The sequence below is a fragment of the Xylocopa sonorina genome, chromosome 10 (assembly GCF_050948175.1).
Source record: "Xylocopa sonorina isolate GNS202 chromosome 10, iyXylSono1_principal, whole genome shotgun sequence".
NCBI classification, from domain to species: domain Eukaryota; kingdom Metazoa; phylum Arthropoda; class Insecta; order Hymenoptera; family Apidae; genus Xylocopa; species Xylocopa sonorina.
In genome coordinates, this window is record NC_135202.1 from 10041679 (window position 1) to 10064760 (window position 23082).

General features: G+C 51.6%; 1 protein-coding gene across 1 annotated transcript; it reads right to left on the reverse strand.

The window, feature by feature from the left end:
• Window positions 1–3388: 3388 nt before the first annotated feature.
• On the reverse strand, window positions 3389–21367 carry Hmx (H6 family homeobox). The gene is made up of 4 exons (XM_076903494.1): window positions 21058–21367; window positions 19886–21019; window positions 10325–10671; window positions 3389–4358 (listed from the first exon to the last, which is right to left on the reverse strand). Exons 2-4 carry the CDS (start codon window positions 20476–20478, stop codon window positions 3517–3519), a joined length of 1782 nt encoding a protein of 593 aa, XP_076759609.1. The 5' UTR covers window positions 20479–21019; window positions 21058–21367; the 3' UTR covers window positions 3389–3516.
• Window positions 21368–23082: the final 1715 nt, after the last annotated feature.

Genomic DNA, 23082 nt, shown 5'->3' on the forward strand with positions numbered 1-23082 from the left:
TAAAGGGGTGGCGGGTCTCTGCTCGCGCGCGAGCTACGCTGCTACGACTGGAAGAAAAGGGCGCGTCGCGTGCGAGCGGGATGAAACTAAAACGAAGGGGAGGGACACGGGGGATGGCGGAGGTCGCCTAGCTGCCGGATGGGAAGAGGGATGATAACGGAGGATGGAATCGCTTCGCTGGATGAAAGGTTCTGCCCCGCGTGGAGGGAGGGAGCGAGAAAGAGAGATCAGAGGCGAAAAAGAGGCGAAGGCGCGATGGCGCGCGACGGCCTGTGAGAACGATGATTGAAGTGCACGTACTTACGTGCGCGTACTTACTCTGGATGCGCTGCCGGCCTGGCGGAGAGGAACGCGCGGCGGCGGCTGCTGCTGCAGCGGTGTACAAGCGCGGGCTGGCATTGTCGACGGGTGCTCCCTCGTGGTCGGCGCCCGCCGATGGCGCCTCCGATCTTTTTCTCCTCGAAAGCGACGATGAATCGGCTGAACGTGCCTGTGAACCACCTGACGCCACACGCGCCCGCTCTGCTCGCCTCTCTTCTCGCGCGGCTGAAACTGTGCCGCGCCCCGTTCACCGGATGCGTCACGCGTGGGGCGTTTGGTGCACGGGAAGGCCCGTCGAGTCCTGCACGCTCTGCTTTTCCGCTTTGATCGCGAGCTTCGCGTCGCGTCTCCGCGTTTTTGGCTACCGTCGGAGACGATTGTTGGCCGAGGCGCATCGATCGAGAGGGACACCACTTTGGGGTTGCGTCTTGGGGTCGTTCGGTTCGCTCGTTAACGGTCCATTTCGAAGCTCTGTCAAACCGACGTTTCGTTTTCGATCTCTTTTGCCGCTAGATTTGTAATTGGAACTGGGTGTCGCGGAAAATCTCTACTGGCTCGAATCGGAACGTGATGTGACTATGCGACGGGACGCGATCGTTTGCGGATTATACTCTGCGCGAGGCAATGCGCGTTTTGCAACTGTGGTACTGATTATTGAGATTCAAGTGTATCAACTTTCCTGTTGTTCGGGTACATTGTAAAACCTGATCAAAAAGGGAATCGATGGGAGGCGCGAGCACTTCTTGTAGCAGCAGTAACTGTCAATCGAGCTCGTAGTAATGTTACACAAGCGTAAATAGAATTTTGTATCCTATCTACTGGAAGCTCTAAATGCGCATTTACGGAGTGAATTCAATCGAGAAATATGGACGATATTTACTTGAAACGACTCGCTTTGAGCATCAAAGGTTTCGAGTGAAAGATGCATCGAGGGCCTTCCCAAAAATGAATCGCTTCGTCGATACGAAACGACGCGTGCACTTCCGGTTTTTCGAGGACGTTCTACGCGGACACAATTCTGCGTCCGTCCAATTATTCACCAATCGATCCAAGCTTCCGGATATTCGTCAACTCGTGGCACAGTGTGAGCTACAACGCAATTCTTTAATTGAAATCGCGACACTTTTCACTACGCGCGCACTCGACTGACTTTGCTTAAAAGTACGAGAGGCTCCGCGACGCGTCGAGTCTGCTCGTCTACTGAGCTGTGTACAATGTTCGCGGACTCAACCGAGCGGTTCGCTTGACTTTGATTTCCGCGACTTGTTGTCGAATGGAAGGAAAGTTTTGTTTTCGTTCGTCTACGCGGAAATTTGCGCGACGCGTAGGTTGCGCGCGTAGGTTTAAATTATGACGCGGCCATTTCATCGCTTCCAACGATTGTTCCACGAAGAATTTCTAAACGGGTATTGATATCTCTTTTGTTATTTCGATGCGAGCTCAACCGAGCTTCATCGAACTGTTCGTAAAACGTTCGTCTGAGTGCGGCGTTAGTCGAAAGAGAGGACGATGATACGTGACAGGGGGCTGTGAGCGTACACGACACACTGATGCGTATGGTTCAACGATCATTATTAGCGATTACGAAACGATCGGCTGTACAATAATCTCGGTGTATCTCGGATCACAAACGTCCATGTACAAAACACGGCGCGGCAGGCGGTCCGCCCTGCTGTTTCTTCCTTTTAATTGACGTCTATAGATTAGGTGGAAGGTATACAATGCGAAGAGGGGTTACGTGGGGAGATGGAGAGAGCCGGTACTTCGTAACTCTACCGTTCGTTTAATAAAATTAATCGTTTAAATACTTATCACAACAGGTAGAATAATGTCGTAGGAACCCTGCCTGTGTCTTACGGTGTACCTAACAATTAGTTACAATCTCGCAGCGGATCGCGGTTACATTTACACGTTCGAGACTTTTCGTTTCGCTTTTGCAACGTCCCCGGTTAAGAAAATTGAGCAAGAGAAAGGAACAGAGAAATAAAAATGACGAAGGGGAGATCTAAGAGAATTAACGCGTGTCGTTGATGTAAAAGAAGGGAAGGAAAGAGAATTGGATGGAAATAAGGCGAGACAGAGCTAGAGACAGAGGAGGGAAGGACAGAAGTGTGCTTGGTAATTTTTTTTTTCTTTTTCCCGCGCGCTTCGACAAAATATCTTTAAATAATCGTTCCACGAGCAGTTTCTTATCGACAAGTGACAGACTAGATTACATACTTATATTACAATTCGACTTGCCGGAAGTCGCCAGTCGCGTTGAACCGCGGCGATGGCCAACACCAGCGAGAGCGACGGTCCACCCTCTCTCCCTTTAGCGCGTTTCGACGTGTCGTCGCCTTGGAACGGAACGTGGAGGCTTCTGTACGGTTCTTGGAGCGTGCAATTGAAAGACGTGGTGCGACGGACGCGGATAAAACGTGACCGATCACTCGATGGGTCCATCGATCGTGCCCCGAATGCGTTTCGCCGGCGGACCTGCGTCTCGAATCGACCCTTCGAATCTACGACGAGATGCTTCGAGGAGCCGGATAACTTGTTGCTACTTTAAACGCGACGAACGACTGTATCGTTCCCACTTTGGTTTCGACACATTCGCTGCGACGATTCTTTGGAAATCAAAACTGTCTACGAACTTCGATTCAATCGTTTTACAGACTACTCTTCTGACGAATTGTTACTCGTTTATTATTGTCGTCGGTGAACGTCGATAAAAGAGCGGACAATTTCACAAAACTCCTCAGCATAAACAACCAACATCCCCTAATACATTCGCAACGAACACGAAGAATCCATCGACAACCCTTTGCACGGTCAAGCTCGTGGCACGCTAGCGCGAGAAGCACCCAACTCCCTTCCATCCCTCACCATACAAAACGTCGCTACCATAAAAAAAAAACGTACATCTACATACGTTCGTACCAAGCACGAAACTACGAAGCCACCGTCCAAAGGGCCCAACCAAGTACCACCCCGATCCACCCTAGCCCAAAAACAAACCCAAATGAACTCGAAATGGTAAAGACTACCTCGTGTCTCCATCGAGCAGCGAGACGAAGAGCGAGAGTATCCGTCAGGTCCGCTGTTAACCGTTCATCCGGACAACGCGATCGTGGCGAGTCGCGACAGGGAGATCGCTGCGTGGCCAATCATGGTCGGGGGCGGCGGTCCGACGGTCTCGTGTGCCGGACGGTGTTATTGCGAGGAGGACTGGGCCTGTTGGCCGTTGGGCGGCGGCGGTGGCGGCGGCGGCGGTTGCGGGTGCACCTGGTGCGGGAGCAGCGTGTGCGGCTGCACGTGTGCAGGATGATGGTGGTGGTGTTGGTGGTGATGGGAGTAGAAGATCGGCTGCGCGGTGGTCGGTGGACAGGTGGTGCCGACGCCGACACCGACGCCTACACCGACGCCCACGGAGTGCGAGAGCGCGGACGTCGCGACGGACGTTGGTGCCGTGACGGAGGGCGGCGCGGCGACTGAGACCGCGGAGACGCTGCCGGAAGTACCGCCGCCAGCGGACGCCTCGTGGTAGAGTATGGGCACCCTGACCAGTCTCTGGGCGGCGTGCGCCATGTTCGCCGCCTCCAGCTCGGCCGCCAGTTGCCTCTTCCACTTGTTCCGCCTGTTCTGGAACCAGATCTTCACCTGGGTCTCGGTCAGCCGCAACGAGGCGGCCAGGCCCGCGCGTTCCGACGAGGACAGGTAGCGTTTCATGTCGAACGTGCTCTCCAGCTGGAACACCTGGGACCGCGAGAACACCGTGCGCGTCTTCTTCTTGCGTTTCATGCTGCTCGAGTCGCGGCCGTCGACGCCGACTTGGACGCTGTTCTGGCCGCCGCCGCCGCCGCCACCGCCGCCACCGATCGTCCCCGTCCCGTTGCTGGCGCCGCCGTGCAGGCTCGTCGAGTTCGTCGACTCGCCCTCGCCGTCCGCCTCCTGGCAGTCGTCCTGATCGGGGAGATCGTCGTGGCCCTCGTCGCCTGTCGAGGGACTCCGCGTACGGTGCAGCCGGTCCTCGCCGGTCTCGTCGTCCAGGTCGTCTGTGGGCAAAGGGAGAATTCCGTTGGTTGAGCGGTGCGAGGTTTGGGTAATTGTCGGCGGGCTGGTGTTTGGAAGGAGGTTCGATTTCGAACGATTGCGCTGCGATCTGAAAATGGGAAAGGACCCTATTCAAAAACCATATGTTTTCGCCCCCAATCGATTTTGTTTAAACTTTGCATATTTGTAGATCTATATGTGTCTCATCAATTGCCAGAGTCTCTATCTGTCGGGCCTTTTAATAAAGGAGGGGGAGGGGGTCAAAGTACGCATTTGGCGAAAGATTTCGGAGGCTATAACTTTTGATTAAAAAAAGATATCGACTTGAATTTTGCGTCAAAAAATCACAAAAAAATTAGGCTTTCGAATGCTGTATAATTTTTTCTTTTTTCGGAATTTTTAAGTAACTTTTTATGCTTTTTTCTAGTTTTCGGGTTAGTGAAAAATTGCGAAAAATTGCTATTCCCAAAATAGGTATCCCTAGATTTTAACAAAAAACTCAGTATAGGAAGCTCATTTTATGCTCTTTAAGTGGTATAAATCTTACCCTGGGGAAACTTTTTGTTTAAAAGTTATAACATAATATTCGTGTCGATGCGCAAGCTGTGGACGCGAAATTCGAGCAAAACAAATGCTTTTCTTAACATATTGTGACTTATTATTAAAATTATTATCATCGGAGATTGAGATTATTATTGTACTAGGAAGAATTCGTTTCTAAAATACTTTTTAATTTAATGTTACTTACATTTTTTAAATAATATTACACGGGACAAAATTAAAAGACAAACTTCGGCAATTTCTCGTCGCATAAATAATATTAATGAAGATGATGATGCAATAATCACCATATGGGATGGTACTTATGTTTATTTGCATAAAAGTACGAATTATCGCTTCCAAAGAGTGATGTATAGTGGTAAAAAAAAAAAAAGAACTTTTTAAAACCGATGCTGGCAGTAACTACGAATGGTTATATATTGGATGTTTTTGGTCCAAATAAATTGTGGGCAGCAACAGTATCTGATGCAGATATCTTTAGATTTATTATGAATACCGATTGGTTTAAGAACTTTTTCAAACCTGGTGATATCTTCATTCTTGACAGAGGCTTTTCCTACGTAAAAAATGAAATACTACAAAATAATTACAAAGTCGTCATTCCTGCCCTGCTAAAAAAAGGAGTTAAACAACTATCAACCTCTGAAGCAAACGAAAGTCGAGTATGCACCAAACAAAGATGGGTAGTAGAAAGTGTAAATAGCTCACTTAAAAGATTTAAATATTTCAAAACAACTATAGCTTCAGAATGTGTCCCAAAATTGTTTGTAGATTTTAAAATTGCAAGTGCTCTTCACAACGCATACTTTGAACGAATATATAGTGATAATGATGATCCAGAAGTGGCTTCAACTTTATTAAAAGACCTAAATAAACCAAATATAATGCAGCAAATTGTAGAATGCGAAGGTCTTGTAAAAAAAATAAAAAACTTTGAAAACATGACATTAGAACATTATGAAAACTTCCCAGCCTGGACATTAAAGTGCTTAAAATCGTTCACGGGATCATATCAATTATCACTTGCAAAGTCGTATATAGCGGATCACTTGCTTTCTGGAAAGTACCAATTTTTTATCAGCAAGGAAAGCTATCTTCCAGACTTCAGCAAATATGGATTGGATATTCAGACACCATTGTTCATAAAAGCTAAATTGCAATCACGACACTGTGATCAGAAGCTTTATTCGATATTCACTTTAATTGATATCGCACAGCCCACAATTACGTCTGTCAGAAGTTATTACTGCCAGTGTAGAAACGGAGCGAGGACTGTTGGTTGCTGTGCTCATGTGTTAGCAATAATATGGTACCTGGGATTTGGACGATACAGTGATCTATCAGCACCAGCTAATTTTTTAAACATACATTTTCCTCATATAAGACCAACATCGGAAGATACAGAAGGTGAAGATAAATAACATACAAAAGAAAAAGGACATCTAGAAAAAGAGGAATAATGTAAGTAACATTAAATTAAAAAGTATTTTAGAAACGAATTCTTCCTAGTACAATAATAATCTCAATCTCCGATGATAATAATTTTAATAATAAGTCACAATATGTTAAGAAAAGCATTTGTTTTGCTCGAATTTCGCGTCCACAGCTTGCGCATCGACACGAATATTATGTTATAACTTTTAAACAAAAAGTTTCCCCAGGGTAAGATTTATACCACTTAAAGAGCATAAAATGAGCTTCCTATACTGAGTTTTTTGTTAAAATCTAGGGATACCTATTTTGGGAATAGCAATTTTTCGCAATTTTTCACTAACCCGAAAACTAGAAAAAAGCATAAAAAGTTACTTAAAAATTCCGAAAAAAGAAAAAATTATATAGCATTCGAAAGCCTAATTTTTTTGTGATTTTTTGACGCAAAATTCAAGTCGATATCTTTTTTTAATCAAAAGTTATAGCCTCCGAAATCTTTCGCCAAATGCGTACTTTGACCCCCTCCCCCTCCCTTATTAAAAGGCCCGACAGATAGAGACTCTGGCAATTGATGAGACACATATAGATCTACAAATATGCAAAGTTTAAACAAAATCGATTGGGGGCGAAAACATATGGTTTTTGAATAGGGTCCTTTCGTTTCAACTATCCGTGGCCGGGTTTCTTTTTCGGTTCTTTTGAGTTGCGATTCGACATGTCGTTTCTCGACTCTGTCCCATGCGAGCATCAACGCAGAGGCGTTTCGTTCAACTCCTCCTGGTATCCTTCAAAGGAGATTCGATCGTCGGACAATCGTTGCTTCGTGTTCGTCATCCGTGCAGAGGCTGCGCGGACGACTCTTAATAAATAATAACGGGGGGGGGGGGGGGGTGGTTTAAGAGGAGATCGCGGAGATTTGAATGGGGCCGGAGTAATAAGCTGTGGAAACTAATCTCCAAGTTCTGGACAATGAGTACGGTTGGTATTGCTGGCCCGCAGCGGGCATCGATCTCGCCGCGAAAGCGGAAGCTATAGACGGCGGACGCTTGAGCGTCTTGTCGTCTAGAATGGACGATAATCCATTGCAAAGTACCAGGCGGATAAGATAATGTGCGGTGGGTTTTTGGCCATCCGCGGCATGGAAAAGCTGCTCGTCGATAACGATTAACGATTGCTCGTCGATTTGCCAATAGAGGCGGCCGCGCGTACGCGGTAATGGAAACGTATGCTTCGAATCCGGACGATGATCGGTAGTTTATCGTCATTGGGGTGTGCGCGGAGGGGCGAAATGGCCGCCGCCGTTGTAAATTTCCCGGTGGTCCCAATGAACGCAACGAGACGCGTTCATCGTAACTTAAATCGAGCAAATCGTCGCAATTTTGGCAAAAAATTCCCAGCGATTAACGCACGCGCGGCTGGAAATTTACGCGACCGCGCGTGTGTCTGTGATTCTTAAATTTTATCAGGTCTGTTTGACTCGACGATCGTTGATCTCTCCCTCCCCCCGCGTTTCACTCGAAAATAAAAACGCTCGAGCCATATCGATTACGCCTCTTGCCATCGTAAGCAAAGCGAACAAATGTTTGGTCGCCAGAGGATCGGCGAGTTTTTCACGCGCGATGAAAATCGACGAAACGGTAAAAAAGTGATGAAAACGATTTTTTTATCCTCCCGATTCTTTTTGATTTCGCTCGATTACGATATAATTGGCGGGACTAATAAACCGGAGTAGAGATTCCCGCGCTGGCACGAGTTAGCGGATCGCGCTATTTATTCGACGATCGTTGCATGTTGCAGAAACAATTTGGCAAACGCTAAACGCGTTAATTAACCGGTCCTTTTAAGCGTTTTCCTTGTCCGTCGCCCTGAACAAAATCGTCGAGATATTCGTTTCGGTATCGTCGATCATCGGTGCGAATAATATTCGTGTACATATCAGTTCTCTCCCTCTCTCTCTCTCTCTCTCTCTCTCTCTCTCCATCTCTCTCTGTCTGATCAGGTGGATTCGATAAATCAACCGTGGCTATTTATCGCGTCCGAGCGTCCCGTTTAATATTTAGTCGATTGATAGTCCCGCTAATTAATATTCTATTTATCCATTTTGACATAATTGCCCTCGGAATATCGGTTGTAGCCTGTGTTTCATCGCCGGCGATGAAATATTTGTCGTTCCAGCACCGGTTCTTCGCGCCTTCCGCCGCAAAACCCGTACTCCGCGCCTCTGCCCACGATCTCGCTAATCCGTTGTGAACACCTCGTGTTTCGCGCCTCGGTTTTACCAGCTCGCCGAGGAACACCTACAATTTCTCTGCTGCTCCCCTCGTGTCTCGGGTTCGCGTATTTTTCAACGTTTCTTTCTCTCCCTTTTTTTCTTTTCTACGCGTGAAACGTTGCAATTTTTCCGTTCCTCGTTTTTGTCCAACGTCCACCGTAATCTACGTATCTCTGTGCACAAGTTTTGCGTTACCGGTCGAAAGCTTGTTTCAACGGGCGCAGAGTTAAAAGAACGAAACGCGTCGAGGCGAAGGGAATCGCTAAATTCTGGCAAAGTGGTTTCCATCGACCGATAATCGTGTTTCCAACGGAACGTTTGAGACGCTCGTCCGCTGTCGGAACAGACGCGAGCTAGGATCGTCCACGTGGGTACGCAACGGGGTGGCAAGAGCGATCGACGCGGTGTTTACGCGGAATTACCAGCGATTCTCGCCGCGGGTGCAAGCGACGCTCGTCCAGCAGGCTGCCAAGTATTTTGGCGAAGTGGCAGGAGTAAAACGATCGGCGGGTAAGGCGATCGACGTTGGTTTGTCGTGGTGGAAGCCGTGGAAGCCGTACTCCGTCGTCCGTCCACGCTCGCGTTTATACACTTACGTGGGACGCGCGGAGGAACCCTCGCCTTGCCCTTTTCTCTTCGTCAACGGCCACCTCTCGTTCCTTTTACGACCCACGCGAATCTTCCCGTGGCGTATTTCATTCTGGAGCGATTCTTCCCATCCACGGGACCCGCCCTTATTTATCTCCACCGTGGAACCAAATAAAAACCGATCGTCCTCGCGATCGTGGGCTCGTCTTCTCAAAAGAAAGATGGTAGGACGAACGTTCGCGGCGTTCACTGTAAACGCGTCATCGCAACAGTTTTGCAAAAGGATCGTTTTAACGGGGGTGTAATCAGTTTGTTGTTCCAGCGTCGATTGTTTCTCGTTAGCCAGGGTTGATGCGCGCGGAAGAAACTGCGGCAATTGGCTATTATTTCATACGTTGGCCCAGCACGATACGGAATTTATGCTCAATGGCGGAGATGCATCGTTGCTATTCTCGACCGATGAATGGTCTATTTACAGAGACCGGATAGGGCAGAGCGTTTGAAACGGGAGGCACGATTTTCCGTCCGCGAGCTGTTCCGCGCGAGAATGTTTGCGAACTCTCTATTATGCCCGACTAGCCTAAATTTATGATTCAACAACTCGATGCGATTTCACGCGTAATCGTGCCGCCGCGGTATATGCCGAATGTTTATGCATGATCGCGGACCGCGTTTTGCCGACTGGTCGAATCGTTTCTAATCGGTTCATTCGACGTGGAATTCAGCAGCAAATATTTCCTGTGGCGACTGCGAATTCCCAGTTCCGCAAATTCGTTCCGTCCACCTCGAATGGAAATTTACTTCCATCGCTTAAGGAATTAACTAATCCACTTCTCAGATTAATTGACCAAAGAGACAAGCTAAGAAACCAGCCCGAACTAATCGACGATCCTCGTTCCAAACTAAGGACCGCTTAACCCCCATTAAAAAATGATGGAATTACGAAATAGTCGTTGCTCGACTTCCACCATCGAGGTAACCTCGATGCACCCTCGGGTACGGCCAATTACGACCCGAAAACCAGCCCATCCGCCGGGGTAATCGAACAAGGCGGCGCTTTCACGATTATTAATAGCCACGCGCGGATACGTGGGCTGATCGCGTTCGAGGACTCACCCCTTTGCGGGAAGGACGCGGACGCGGGACTGACGCGGCTGAGGGTGCCCACCACGTCGCTGGGCGACGGATGCTCGAGCGTCTGCAGGCCGTGCGTCGGCCTCCATGGGAACGGCCAACCGGCGCCGCCAGGCAGGACGCCGCGGATCCCGTCCGCGTCGACGATGTCCGATTGGCCGGTGACCTGGACAGCGTTGCTCAACGCCGACGTGGCCGCCGCTAAACGGGAGTGGTGCTGGTGTTGCTGTTGCTGATGAAGGTGTTGCAACGTCGACGGGAAGAACACGCCACCCACGCCGATCCCGACAGGATAGCGACCCGCAATCAGCGACGACATCAGGCCCAATCTGAAAGAAACGAAGTCTTGTCAGTTCGTCCGATGGTTTTCATTTTTGGATTCAAAGTTTTCCTTGAGTTACTGATAAGAAGCGAGGACTCAGATGACTTGACAGGAAACTTGTGATGTTGTAACAGGCGATTGAGATGGAGAATGTGTGGCAGATGAAGTCTAACGAGAGGCTCTGGCGATTCACTCGCAAGTTTTCCATCGGCGTCCGTTAAAAATTGAAGATTTAAGGTGTTGGTAATCGACGATCGTAGGTTGAGGAATCGCGTTCGCGCGTGAGTTCGATTAACCGGCGTAAGGATGCTGATAGGATCGGTCGCGCGTCAGGGTGGCCAGGCTCCCGGTCCGGGATCGTTTCGGGGCGAGGCGGTGGCGTAAAAGTGAAACCGTTAGCGAAATGTTTGCGCCGGTTGCGAGCCGTTTAAAGCCGCGCTCTAAATAAAACAGCGCTACAAAAAACGCCGGGGGATTAAAAACACAGCGGCGTTTTCCCAGCGTGGCTGAAACGTGGCTGAATGTGCTGGCTGGGCTCTCCCTGCTAAGCTTTACAGCCGGAACGTGGCCGTGTCCGAGGCGTCGAGCACGATTCACCCTGCCCCCCTTCTCTCTCTCTCTCTTTCTTTCCAAAAAAAAGAAGAGAAGAAAAATAAAAAAAAAATAAAAAAAATAAAAAAACTCAGGCAAACGTTTCCAAACCCATTTATCCGGTCCACGGCAGCTCGTGGAAAACGAGTACCATTCTCTTCTTGTTGGGCGCGCGCTCGCGAAAAAACGAAGCGTTCCTCCGTGCACCAACGGGCGATTCTTCGCGATCTTCCGGAAGCCATTAACATCCGCTCGGTTAGCTACGCTCGATTCCAGCCGGTTCAAAAGGAATTTTCGAGAGTTATGCCTATTAAGGGCGACGCGGGCTAGACAACAATGACACCAGCCTCTCGTTATTAACGACGTGAATCCGCTTACGGGATTCCGATGAATCGGGGGATTGTGTAGGTAGCCGCGTTCAGGATTCTTCGCTGGTTAACACCGGTAGTGCGATTCGGATTCGACGGAGCGAACGACGGATCGGGTAGAATGGATTCTCGCGAGGGCTCGCCCGATGGCTGAATTATCGAGGCGTTCAGCGAATGTGAAGTGGAACGGTTCTTCTAATTAAAGAACCTCTTCGAGTTGTTGGGGAAGAATTGCCCGAGTGAGAGCCCCGAGCGAAACAATGCCCGGCCGGGATATAATCGCGGTGATAATTAGGGGTTTGAAAGTTTCGCGCGTAAATATCTGCGAGCGGTTTCCTTCCAGTTTTTCACGGCTGGAAGAAGTTTTCTGGTAAATAGACCTCTTTCTGGCGTCGGCCTGAAAGGTGCTCTTAATTGTAGATTAAGGTAAATGGAGCTCGCAGTGATACCTAAACCTGCCCAGCCAGGGGACAAATCCCCAAATCCGGATATTTGTAAATGGAACTCCTCGAGGTTACGTCCTCTTAAGTGCTGATCTCGCCGTGGATATTCACGGCCAGAGTTCTCGTTCTACGGCCTTCGCTTTTCAATCGACACGCAACTGAATGTACTCCTCGCGCACCAGCGGAGGCTGGCTCTTTGCTCGACTGCAGACGGACCTTCAGACGTGTGCAAGAACTGACCTGCGATTAGACCTCTGCTCCGTGGATCGTCTCGACTAAACTCGAACGTCCTCGAGATCAATATTTTCCAACCATTAAACACTCCTCCTCGTACAATCCGCGTCTAATCTTTCCGCAAATTTATTTGTCCTCGTTTCCAACACTCAACGTACCCCTCGTCCCAGCATCATCGACGCTCTTCGCAGGAGTGTCTAACCGTCCGCAACCCTCCGCCATCGGACACAGTCGAAACATCGACGAGACCGTCCCCCAGGCACGTAGCCCTCGGCAGAGCTCTCAATTATACCAGCCATTTTGCCGGGTCGCGTGTCGGAGGGCCGCGATCGTTACTCCTGATCAGCGTCGCCGGGCAAGTGCAGCTGCGAACGCTTGACGTCGCTACGCGGCGGCGAAGGCGGCTTAACGGTACGGGCCGGCGATTTGCGGCGGCGATTTAGCCGGTAGTCATCAGAAATGTAGGTTCGAGCGGATCGCCAGCGTCCGTGCTGGCAGGCGAGAAGCCCACCGGCTCGGAAGCCATACCCGGCCATCTACCCTCGTCGCTCGTTCCATCGCCGATACGGCCCGCGAGCGAAAACCGTCCGATCGACGCTCGATGGCTCGCGACCGCCTTTCCGCTCCTACGGTCTGGCTCGACGACGAAGATCGCGCGACGATGACCGTCCGGTCGATGCGATGCTTGCGGTGGGATTCCTTAATCGCTCGGAGTTGTCGCGCGCCGTTCAGGGACACCGGTTTCCGGGTCAGAAATTAGCGAAACTTGGCCTCGAAGAATTCTACGAAGGATCTTCCTCCTTAAACAGCCATTTCGCGGGATACTTTCGCGAAGAGTAACTCGCAGGAAATGACATTTCCTGGTAGCGCAACGAGAGGCGTCTGAAATCGGTCCACGGACAAAGATGTTACCCACCACCCGACGCGTACCCGCGAAGTATCATAATTACCCGGCGTCTTCCGCGCGTGAACAATCGCGGCGAGAGAAAAAGATGAGAAAAGCCACGCAATCCCGGTTTTCTCGCATCGATAGCGAGACAAGATTGCGGGACGGCGAGAGGGGCTACGAGGGGTCCGAGCAAGGGGCCACGTCGACGGATAAGAAAGAGGAAACGCAAAAAGCGTAGTGGCTGCCGGAGGCATCGGCCATACAGATGCCCCGGGAAAGATAAAAGAAATCTGACAACCGCCTGTTTGTAAGCATCCAACGGCCGGGGTGGCCGTTTTCTAAGGAGACCAGGTATAAACACCCAAACACTCCTCTGCTCCTCGAGGAGGAGGCCGTTTTCGTCGAGACCGCGCTCCACCTTTTTCTGCCTAATTCTTGCGCGGCTTACGTCCTCTTGCCTGGTAGCCAGCAGGAATGAATGGCCGCGAGGGAAAGAGGCCTTTCTTCTCTCCTTTCTACGGGCGCGACTCTCCGCTCTTGCTCCGGCTTCTTCCTCCGCTCGATCGATTCCACGAGGGCTCTTCTCCCTCTTTCTCTCTCTCTCTCCCTCTCCCTGTCCCTCTCTCTCGAGTTCCTTCGATTCCACTGGCAACGCTGACGCGATACATCTTCCTCTCTTGATTTCTCCGCGGTCGCTGAGCTTATTGGCCCGATATCGAGTGGCTGCCAGAGGAAACTCGTTGATTACGCGCCACCCACTCCAAGCATAACCGGATAGGGGTGGCTTTGACGAAACGCCGCGGTGATCATACCGGGCTGTTGCGGGAGAAACAGGACGGTCTACGATATTTTCTTCCAGCGAAGTATACATTCAGAAGATTCGAAGGGACGAGCACTCACTCTTCAATTACAAAGTGAAATCTTCAAATTTTATCCCCTGCCGTCAATAAGCGAAAAGTTAAAAGAAGTAACAGCGTTTCCACTGTGAAAAGAACCGTCCATTGAGATACCCCGCTACTTTGCAACAACCCCGCAGTCCCAATAGAGAACATCCAATGTCCTGTCGTATTCAACGATTCACCATCGCCCACTGGTCAAGCTTTCGATTTCGTTCGCGGTGCAGACTCCTCAGCCAATTTGTCCGTTAAACTTCACCCCTTCTGCCAACCGTGCGTACATATTCACCCCGTTCAATAGGGATATTATCCCTTTTTTTTTTTCTTCCGTATTGATTATTGTTCCACCTTTTGCGCGCTTGGCACACGATTCAGGCCTGGCTGAGCGCGCGCGCACGGGCGCACTATGGGTAAGTGGCGTTCTCGAATATAAACTCTTTATGCGGTGGTTAACGATCGCTCGTAACACGATACGTTTTCGTCGTGTACCGTTACGCGAAAGGGTGGCAGTTTCGGAGAGTAGAACGAAGGAGGAGAGAAGTCGATTACGGCAGGACGCCGGCCAATCGCTCCACCGGGCGCTGCTTTTCCATCGCCTCGAGACTCGGCCGATTTCCGTGGCGCAAGGGTTTCACGCGCCGTCAGCCTCTCTCGATGGGTAATTAAGAGCTCTCCTTCTCCCTCTCTCCCTCTCTCTTTCTCTGTTTGGAAACCGATCGTTTCGACGCCCTTTTCTCGCTGCCACTCGAGGCTTCCGCGACGTTTCGTGGCCCGCCGCTGGTGGTCCCGTGAACAAAGCCTAGGATTTGGTCCACGAAGGGGTAGTTTTCTGTGCCTCGTCGTTAATTCCGGACGTTTCGATTCTCCTTGGTCGCGTCTCACGGCGCCACCTTAACTATTCCGATCCATGACGGAGATTTTAAAACGTGAACGCAAACGCCTGTCTGAAAGGTGAGACGCGAGCCCGTTGTTCCGCGTAACACCGTTAAAAAAAGATGTCCACGCGCAGATTTACGAGCCAGTGACAAGCGCGGCGAGCTCTGTTTTTATCGATTCGCCTAACAGCGTTCATGGTTACGTAGTGACTTATAAAGTGTCATTACGATGACCCAACAATGAGTTATTGGCTTTCAAAGTACTCGGCTAAATCCGCTACTTGGCTTCGTTCCGCTCGCTGCCTGTTACAGGCCAAGTGGAGGATTTATGCTTGTGCTTACACAGGAGACAACTTCATTTCACTGGATTTCAAGGAAACAAGTTAATTGCTTTAGCGCGACGCTTGCAGGCTTTAGAAACCCGGACCAGGATACACTCGCGGATTAAACTCACACCCCCTTTGCACCTCAAACGAGGCAGATAAGGGGCGGCGAGAGGGAATTAATTACGGTAGACGTCGCTAAGATTTCTTCTCCTATTAAAAAGTTCCTCCGCTTCCGGCTGTGGGCGCGCGATTTAACCCTCGAACGTAAAGCGCGTGTCTCGTGTTTATCGATAATCATTTCTCGCGAGTAAACGACCACGAAAGATCGCTGTTTGCCAGAAGAAAGTCGAACGAATCCCCGATCATCCCCTCGCGAGGTGCTCCAAAGTATTCTCAGCGAGAATTTTCGATTTCGTCGACAGTACGGAGGCGTCATCAGCGTCAACGGAGGAACAAAAAAAAAGTACGAAGAGGATACGCCTCCGAGATGAAGGGAGAAGGACGAGTCGAAACGACACACGTACACGCAGAGAGAAAACCAGGGAGGGGAAAAAAACGGGAAGAGAAACGCGGAGCACGGGCGTGGGACGAAGGTGGAAACGGAGGAGGAAAGAGACAGAAACTGTGTTTCGACGCGATTATTATTCGTGGTCTATTCCCAGCTACCGTTCATCCCACATTTGTTTCCGACGTTGAACATCCATATCGCCCTCGAACGGGCGATCATACACAATGGGCTTTATCGTACCTTCCTTTGAAACCTGGAGCGCGATCCCACGCTAATTAACGAATCATTCATCGACGCTGTAATTAACGAGGCCGACTCTGTCGCGGATTATCCCGGGCAGGGATCTTTTGCGCATAGACGTCATGTGCCTGCGGTTACGTTACGTGAATATTGTTGCCCCTGTTGCAAAGGGGACCGCGCGACTTTTGCACCGCCAGCCAAAAGAGTGCCGGAGGAAGAGAGTCGATGGAAACTCGTGGATTGGTGAGAGGAAAAAAAAACATATATATATATATTTATCTTCGCGACGATTTTTATCTCTCTCTCTCTCTCTCTCTCTCTCTCCCTCTTTCTCTGTCTGATATTTCAATGCAATTTCTCTGTGTGTGCGCGCGAAGAATTTTTCTTCCTTTTCCTTGTCCTTCATTTTTTAAAATTTTATTCTCGTTACTCTCTTCTCTGTTTCATATACTTTTATTCTTTCCCTCCTTTTTAAAGAACGCTGTTACATTTGTTGCGCCCCGTTTCTCGGTACGAACACGCGGTAATTAGATTGGAGCGCGTTGGAGACCTGGTGAAGATAAACGGGAGACGCGCGCGGCTCTGTCGCAGCGTCGCCGTGGCATTCTGATTAATTTATAGATTAGCGCGAGCTGGTCGCCTCTTGCCGGTGGAGTATTATCAATTTTAATACGGCTTTGTCGCGAGACAACCATTTACGCCTCTCCGCGACGTGTCTTTAAATCTGATACCGCGCGAGCGCGAAGCAACTACTCGGAGGGTGTGCAATTATTTTTGGGAGTATGGCGTTCCATCGACCTAGTCTCGCGTACTCGCCGCGATCCAGCGTCGTCTAATCATCCCTCGAGCGTTAAAAGTCTCCTTGTAACGCCCAAGAGTCACCAGTTTAATTTTTATCTTATAGCAGGTTTTCTATACAACATTTTAAATACCACTGATGATGCTTATAATATAAAAAATGATTGACCAATGCCACGATTCGCTTCTGAACGTAACAACCCCGGAAATTCCATTGGAGAACACGTCCAATGACCAAGCGCGACCGTGCAGGGATGAACGAACGTCGACGAACCGCCAAACAGGAACGGGACCATTAAGACGCGGCCATTTTCGTCCCAGCGATATGTTCCGGCTCGTTCCCCCGCCGTGGCGAGCAGTTTAGAGTGACGGGTATCGTGACTGGAGCTTAACGCGCTTCCGTAACCGCGCATACACGGGGAGCAGAGCAAGGGTGGCGAAACGAACGAGAAGGCGAGGTAAATTCGCGGAGCGTCTAATTCGGATAATATTCTACACGGGAATCCTTTCTGCTGAAATCTCTTCTGCCTGGAAATGCTATTACCGTATCAGTTCAGAGGGCGAAGCGAGAGGGAGCGATGGCGCGGCGGCGAGGGCGGTACGGCCAGGCGGAGGGGTTGCCGGGGACGTTAAGCGTCGATGCGGCCTGGGGAAGATTTTCGCGGTGCAAGCTTTTCGTGTACTTAGCCCGACCTTGGCTCAGGACCGGGACGAGACCCGGGTAGGTAGTAGCGATTTAATAATAAATCGAACCGAGAAGTTGCTCGCTTCCTCCGGGCGCGGAAGACGCTCGCTGGGGTGGTCGAAACGCGCCGGGGTGGACCCGTTCGGAGGGTCTTAGGCTCCTTAACGCGGGCCACGCGCTGCTGTTTCATCCGTCGATCTATTATGCAACCGTTGCCTAATTGATTCTTTCCTACTTTCAGCGCCTCTCCGCGCGTCTGACATTCGATCCTTACCCCCGCGTCAGCTTCTCGACCGTTTCCAGCGAGCAGTTTCGAGTAATACGAGACGAAGCCGTTGTTCCGTGGCACTTCGACTCTTGTAGAAACAGACCAGCGATCAGAAATGTAGGTTAGAAACGGTTCTTTGGCGAGCTCGAGCCGAGGAGCGAAGAGTGTATTCGTGTCGAGCTCGAGAACGATCCAGCGGTGAACCGTCGAGGCTCACTCCCGCGTAGCCCACGGGGTGACAAGCCGACGCGCCCCTGTCCATCGAAATAATCTTTTCCCTCGGTCGAAGTGGTGCACGTCGGTCTGGAGTGGGACTTAATCAAATGGTAAACGGGTGGAAAACAAGCAATTGGAGGCATCGAACCGAGACGAGAGCGAGCGAGCGAGTAAGCAAGCAAGCGAGCAACCAACCAGCCGGTTTATATATAGCGGGGTAGCCGTCAGTCGGAAGGGGGTGTAAATCTGATAAAATCATCTCGAACCCTCCATCGTCTCCCAGCAGCCCCTTGTGGCGCTGGTTGGCCTGGCTCGAGTTCCTCGCCGTGATATATCCGATATAGAGCCAGGACGGCCCTAAGTAACGTAAGTAATGTAAGAGGGTGGTTGTTGCTACGGTTGTTATTAAATGAGACAGCCTAATAGGCCCATTACGGACCCCTCTCAGTCCATTCCCACATAATATAATCCGTAGCTGCAGCCACGCGTTCTGCCCTCGCCGTTCTCTCTCTCTCTCTCTCTCTCTCTCTCTCTCTCTCTCTACTACTTTATCACTCCCTAAACACCCTCAATGTCCACGCGCGCGTACACACGCGCGATTCGCACGACGCAACCCGTCCGTGGACCGACGCAGCCGAGAGGAGCACTCGCGCCTACGATAATTTCATCTGCGGTTGAAAGGATGCCCACAGACGATACGACGTTTGGTATCGCCTTCTAATTTCGGATCGCGTCCCTCTGTTCGATGTCCACAGCTGGACATCCGAGAACATCATCGATGGTATTATTATTCGACGAGACGTGCTTTGATTTATGGCGTCGGGGTGCTCCAGAGATGGATAGAACGATCGAAACGTCTTTGGTTGTTCCTTTGACTGTTGTTGACACTCCGCGCGATGATGTTTGAGGAAAACAGTGGGAACGAGTGGATAGCAACGGCGGTGGATCGTTTTGATACCGTTTGGAAAAACAGGGGGTGGACCATAAATATCGTAACTGGCTGCACTTGGTGGACACGCGGTAATCTTTGCTCTCGCGGAGTTTCTCGCACGATACGATGGAAAATCTTGTTTCAACGTGAACAATTTCCCTGCGCAAGCGGAGAATCGACTCGAGTACGAATATTCGAGTGACATGTGCCCACGTTCGGTTCGATTGATCAAAGCTCTGCCACAGCGAACCCGAAGAAACCGTGTCGAGCACCTACTACAAGTTAACACCCGTGTGGGTTACACCTTCCTGCACCGTACACATCGATTCGTACCGAACAAATGGAAGTATGCCTTGTATAACGTTCGATACAACACGTACGATTCCCGCGATACGAGGCTCTCTATGTACGAGAGAAAGAGGTCAGGGTGCACGTGTCGATCGGGTCGGATTGTTGTCGATCTCGTCGGCGAATGCGACGGCGCGCGATCATCGATGAAATAGTTATCGCGAGCCGCGCTGATGCTCGACGTTCTGCCGCGGATATAAAATTGATGGCGCGCGCTAATTCCTTATTAGTAAACATCGATAGGTTCGTTTAGCGGCGTCGACGCGTCAACGGGGTAAACCGTGCCGGCGCGAATCAATCGACCGATAAATACTGTCGCTTTATATAAAAAAAAAAAACTATACACCTCTGCATTCGAGTACCGTTTATCATCAGCTGTCACTAATCGTTGCAATCGCTGAGACAACAGAAACGAGACCCATTCCAGTCAGTATCCATTCCCACTGTACACACTTTCTCTCGTCTTCCCTGGCCCTCATCGAACTGTCACACAATTTGAAACGTCCAGCGAACCGGATGAACTGAAACGCACTACAAAACTAGGAGACGAGATCCCGTCGAACGTGCACGGTAAAAAGCGGATCGATAGGACACGAGAAACGTACCTGGACAGCATGGCCAGGTCCGCCGACGCTTGATGGCCGAGCAGAGGGTTCGCAGCTGCGTCGGTGGGCGGTGAGAAAGTGGACGCGGGGCTGGTAGCACTGGTAGCACATCCGATCCCCATGCTGGTCGCATTGTTCCTGCTCTCGACCGTGTGGCCGACCGTCGAGGTGCCCCGTTGGTTGTTGGAGTATCTCAAGGACGCGGGCGAGGACAACCCTCTAGCGGGGCTGTCGCAGGTGGAGCCGATCCTCTGGGAGTTTTGCGCGTTCGACGCCGGCAGCGGCGAGCCCCTGTCCACGTCCGACGATTGTCTCTCGCCGGACACCGTCGACGTGGAGTCGACGGGCGGCGACTCGGGCCTGCCTAGGATGCTGGAGATGCTGAAGGACGTGTACTGGGGATTGCAGGCGGGCCTCAACACCGGTTTGCCCACGTCGAAGCTGAACGAGTGGTGGTTGTTCAATCCGCAGCCAGGCTTGCCGTTCTTCTCTTGGAGAAGCAGCTCTGCCGGCGTCGAGCTGCTCCTCGAGCCTTCCAACTCGAGATCCTCCTCTGACACCACGGACACTTCGATCTCCGTCTCGCCGGACATGGCTTCTGACCTGTGGCCAACGTAGCGGTCGCAGGGACGTTCACCGTTCCCGGACGCGACAGTCTCGATTTCACACGAGTCGAGGAACGGATCACCGTCACCACTGAACACGATCGTCCCGTTTGTATCGAGTCGTTCCGCCCGTCAGAACCGCACGGGCTGCTCCTCCGTCGACGACGGTCCGACGGCGGGGCACGGTCTATCCGACACGCGGGATCGCGGCTCGCGTCGCATATCAGGCGGTGAGCGTGGCAGGATGGCGATGGTAAACTGCACGGCGTAGGCTAGCGTGTTCGCCGCGACGCCTCCGTCGGCAGGACGTCCCTGGTCGACGTGCTGGATCGTAGACGGATCGCTCGATCGCGCGACATTCGTAAGCGATACCCTGGACGACAGGATGATAGGAGACAAGACACTTGGAGGGCCCACCCTTTCGAGAGCCACCCTCTTTTCACCCCTCTCGTCCTTCGACCACCTCTATCTGTCCACCACCCTCCTTCTCACTTTATTTCTCTCTAGGTATGTACACCTCTATGCACGTCTGTGTATGTGTGTGTATGTCTGCGTCTCCGTATGTACGTGTGTCCGTGCGCGTGTACGTGTCACACAGGGTGTGTGCGTGCGGCAAAACCACCTCCTACCACCCGCCTACCAGTCTGACACGTAGCCTTTTCTCCTCTCTGCCTCACCGCGGCCCGCGATCTTCCCTTTCCCCTCTTCGTTGCTGGTCTATCCGCTAGACGTTCCCGTGCGTGTAAAACCGCGAAGAGTAACACGGAGTCACTTCCTCGAGTCACTTTCTCTTCCACTGATCGTTAATCACTTGGTCCGCCAGCAGCTTTTGCCTTTAGCTTCCTCGCCACGAGGAGGATCGATGGATCGTTCCTTTTACTCCTCTTCTTCTTCTTCTTCCGCTGCTGCTGCTTCTTCTTCTTCTTGTTCCCGCTACCTCGTCGCGTCGGCAGATATTTACCACTGGACTCGATCGAGGTTTCCCGCGGCACGAGTCACACGGAGCAGAACCGTTCGTTCCTGCGAGCACGAAAACAGTGATCGCGACGAGGACGTATCGCGTAAACGTTCGACGAGCACCGCAGAGGGTAAACGACGCGACGGCAACATCCACTACGCGCGCGACGATCGTCGGTTGTCACTGGCACGAGCCGGTTGATCGGCGACGAAAAGAAGAGCACGTAGACGACGTCGGTGGCCGCGAAGTGCGTGTCGTATTGGCCGGATGATGGACTGCGGATGGGCACTGTGCTCCTCGCGCCAAGGGTAGGAAAACGCCGGAGAAACCACAGGTCACACGAACGAGGGCCTTATACTCGAACATTCGCGCACGCAACGCCGGAGAGCCCGCGGAGCGACGTAGGGTGGCGAGCGGAGACGGGCGCGAGTGGGACGCAGAGGGAAAGCGGGGACGTGTAGCGGGCCAGGGTGGTGAAAGAGAAAGGAGAAGGGAGAAGATCGAGACGGAGAGCGCGGAGTCACGCTTCGAGAGTCGCGAAGGGGTGGCAGCGGTGGTCGGCGATGACGATGGTGGTGGTGGTGGTGGTGGTGGTGGTGGTTGCGCGTCGGACGACGACGACAACGGGGTGGTCGGTACGAGAGAGGGATGAACGTCGTCGTTGGAGGGGATACGACGTACAGGGGGTGTACGGCTGAGCTGGCAAGTTCGCCAGAAGGGGTGCAGTTATTGTGGAGGGGCATGGGGCGGAGCGGAGCGAATGGCTTACCGTAGGGGATGGATCTCGCGATTTCTCATAGGGCGGAGGCGCGATCGATGGCTCGTTGCCGGTGTGCACCTGGCACGAGGGTAGCCGTGGGCGCGGGCCAATCGCGTGAGCCGCGACGTCCTTAACTCGAAAGATACTCGCCCTCGACGATCCTGCGGATCGCGGAATGGGGGTGGCCCCGCGTAGCCTCGTCGGTGGCTAGCTACCCTCTGGCAGCCGGCACGCGGACAGGGGTGGGGATATCACACAACTCCGCCAGGCTGGTGGCCGTGCCTCGCCGTGTTACTTATCCATTATAACACTCCAAGATCTTGATTTAAGCCTGCAGCCAGCGGTGAGCTTTTAACCAATTAGCCTTTATAGCCTGGCCCCCCTCGACACCCCGTTCACTCTGCCGCCCCGTGCGCTACCCTCCTCTGTCCTTCTCCCCGCTACCACCGCGATGCGCTCTCTCCTCTCTCGTCGCGCGAGCGTTCGTCAGCCGTCGCTAACCCTCCCCTACCTCTCTGGCCGCCCATTTTAGTTTGCCTCGTCGACTCGCTTTGCTCTCTCCTCCTAACCGGTGTGCCACACCGGTGGTATAGTTGCCTGTACACCTATATCTGCTATTCTATACCAACGTCCTCGCCGCAGTCGCGCGATGTACCCACCTAATCTACTGCTTCTCTTCACTTCCCCTCCCCGCCCCACCCTCCTAGTTACCTCTATCCGCGGTAGCTCCCTCTTTTTCTTCACCGTTTCAACCCCGTACCTACCTACCCCCTTCTCGCTCGGCCTATAACCACATGCATTATGCGCGTCGGTGTATCAGAGCCCGCGTATTCGCGCGTGCAAATACCCCGAGAGCACGTACCCGACCGCCGGG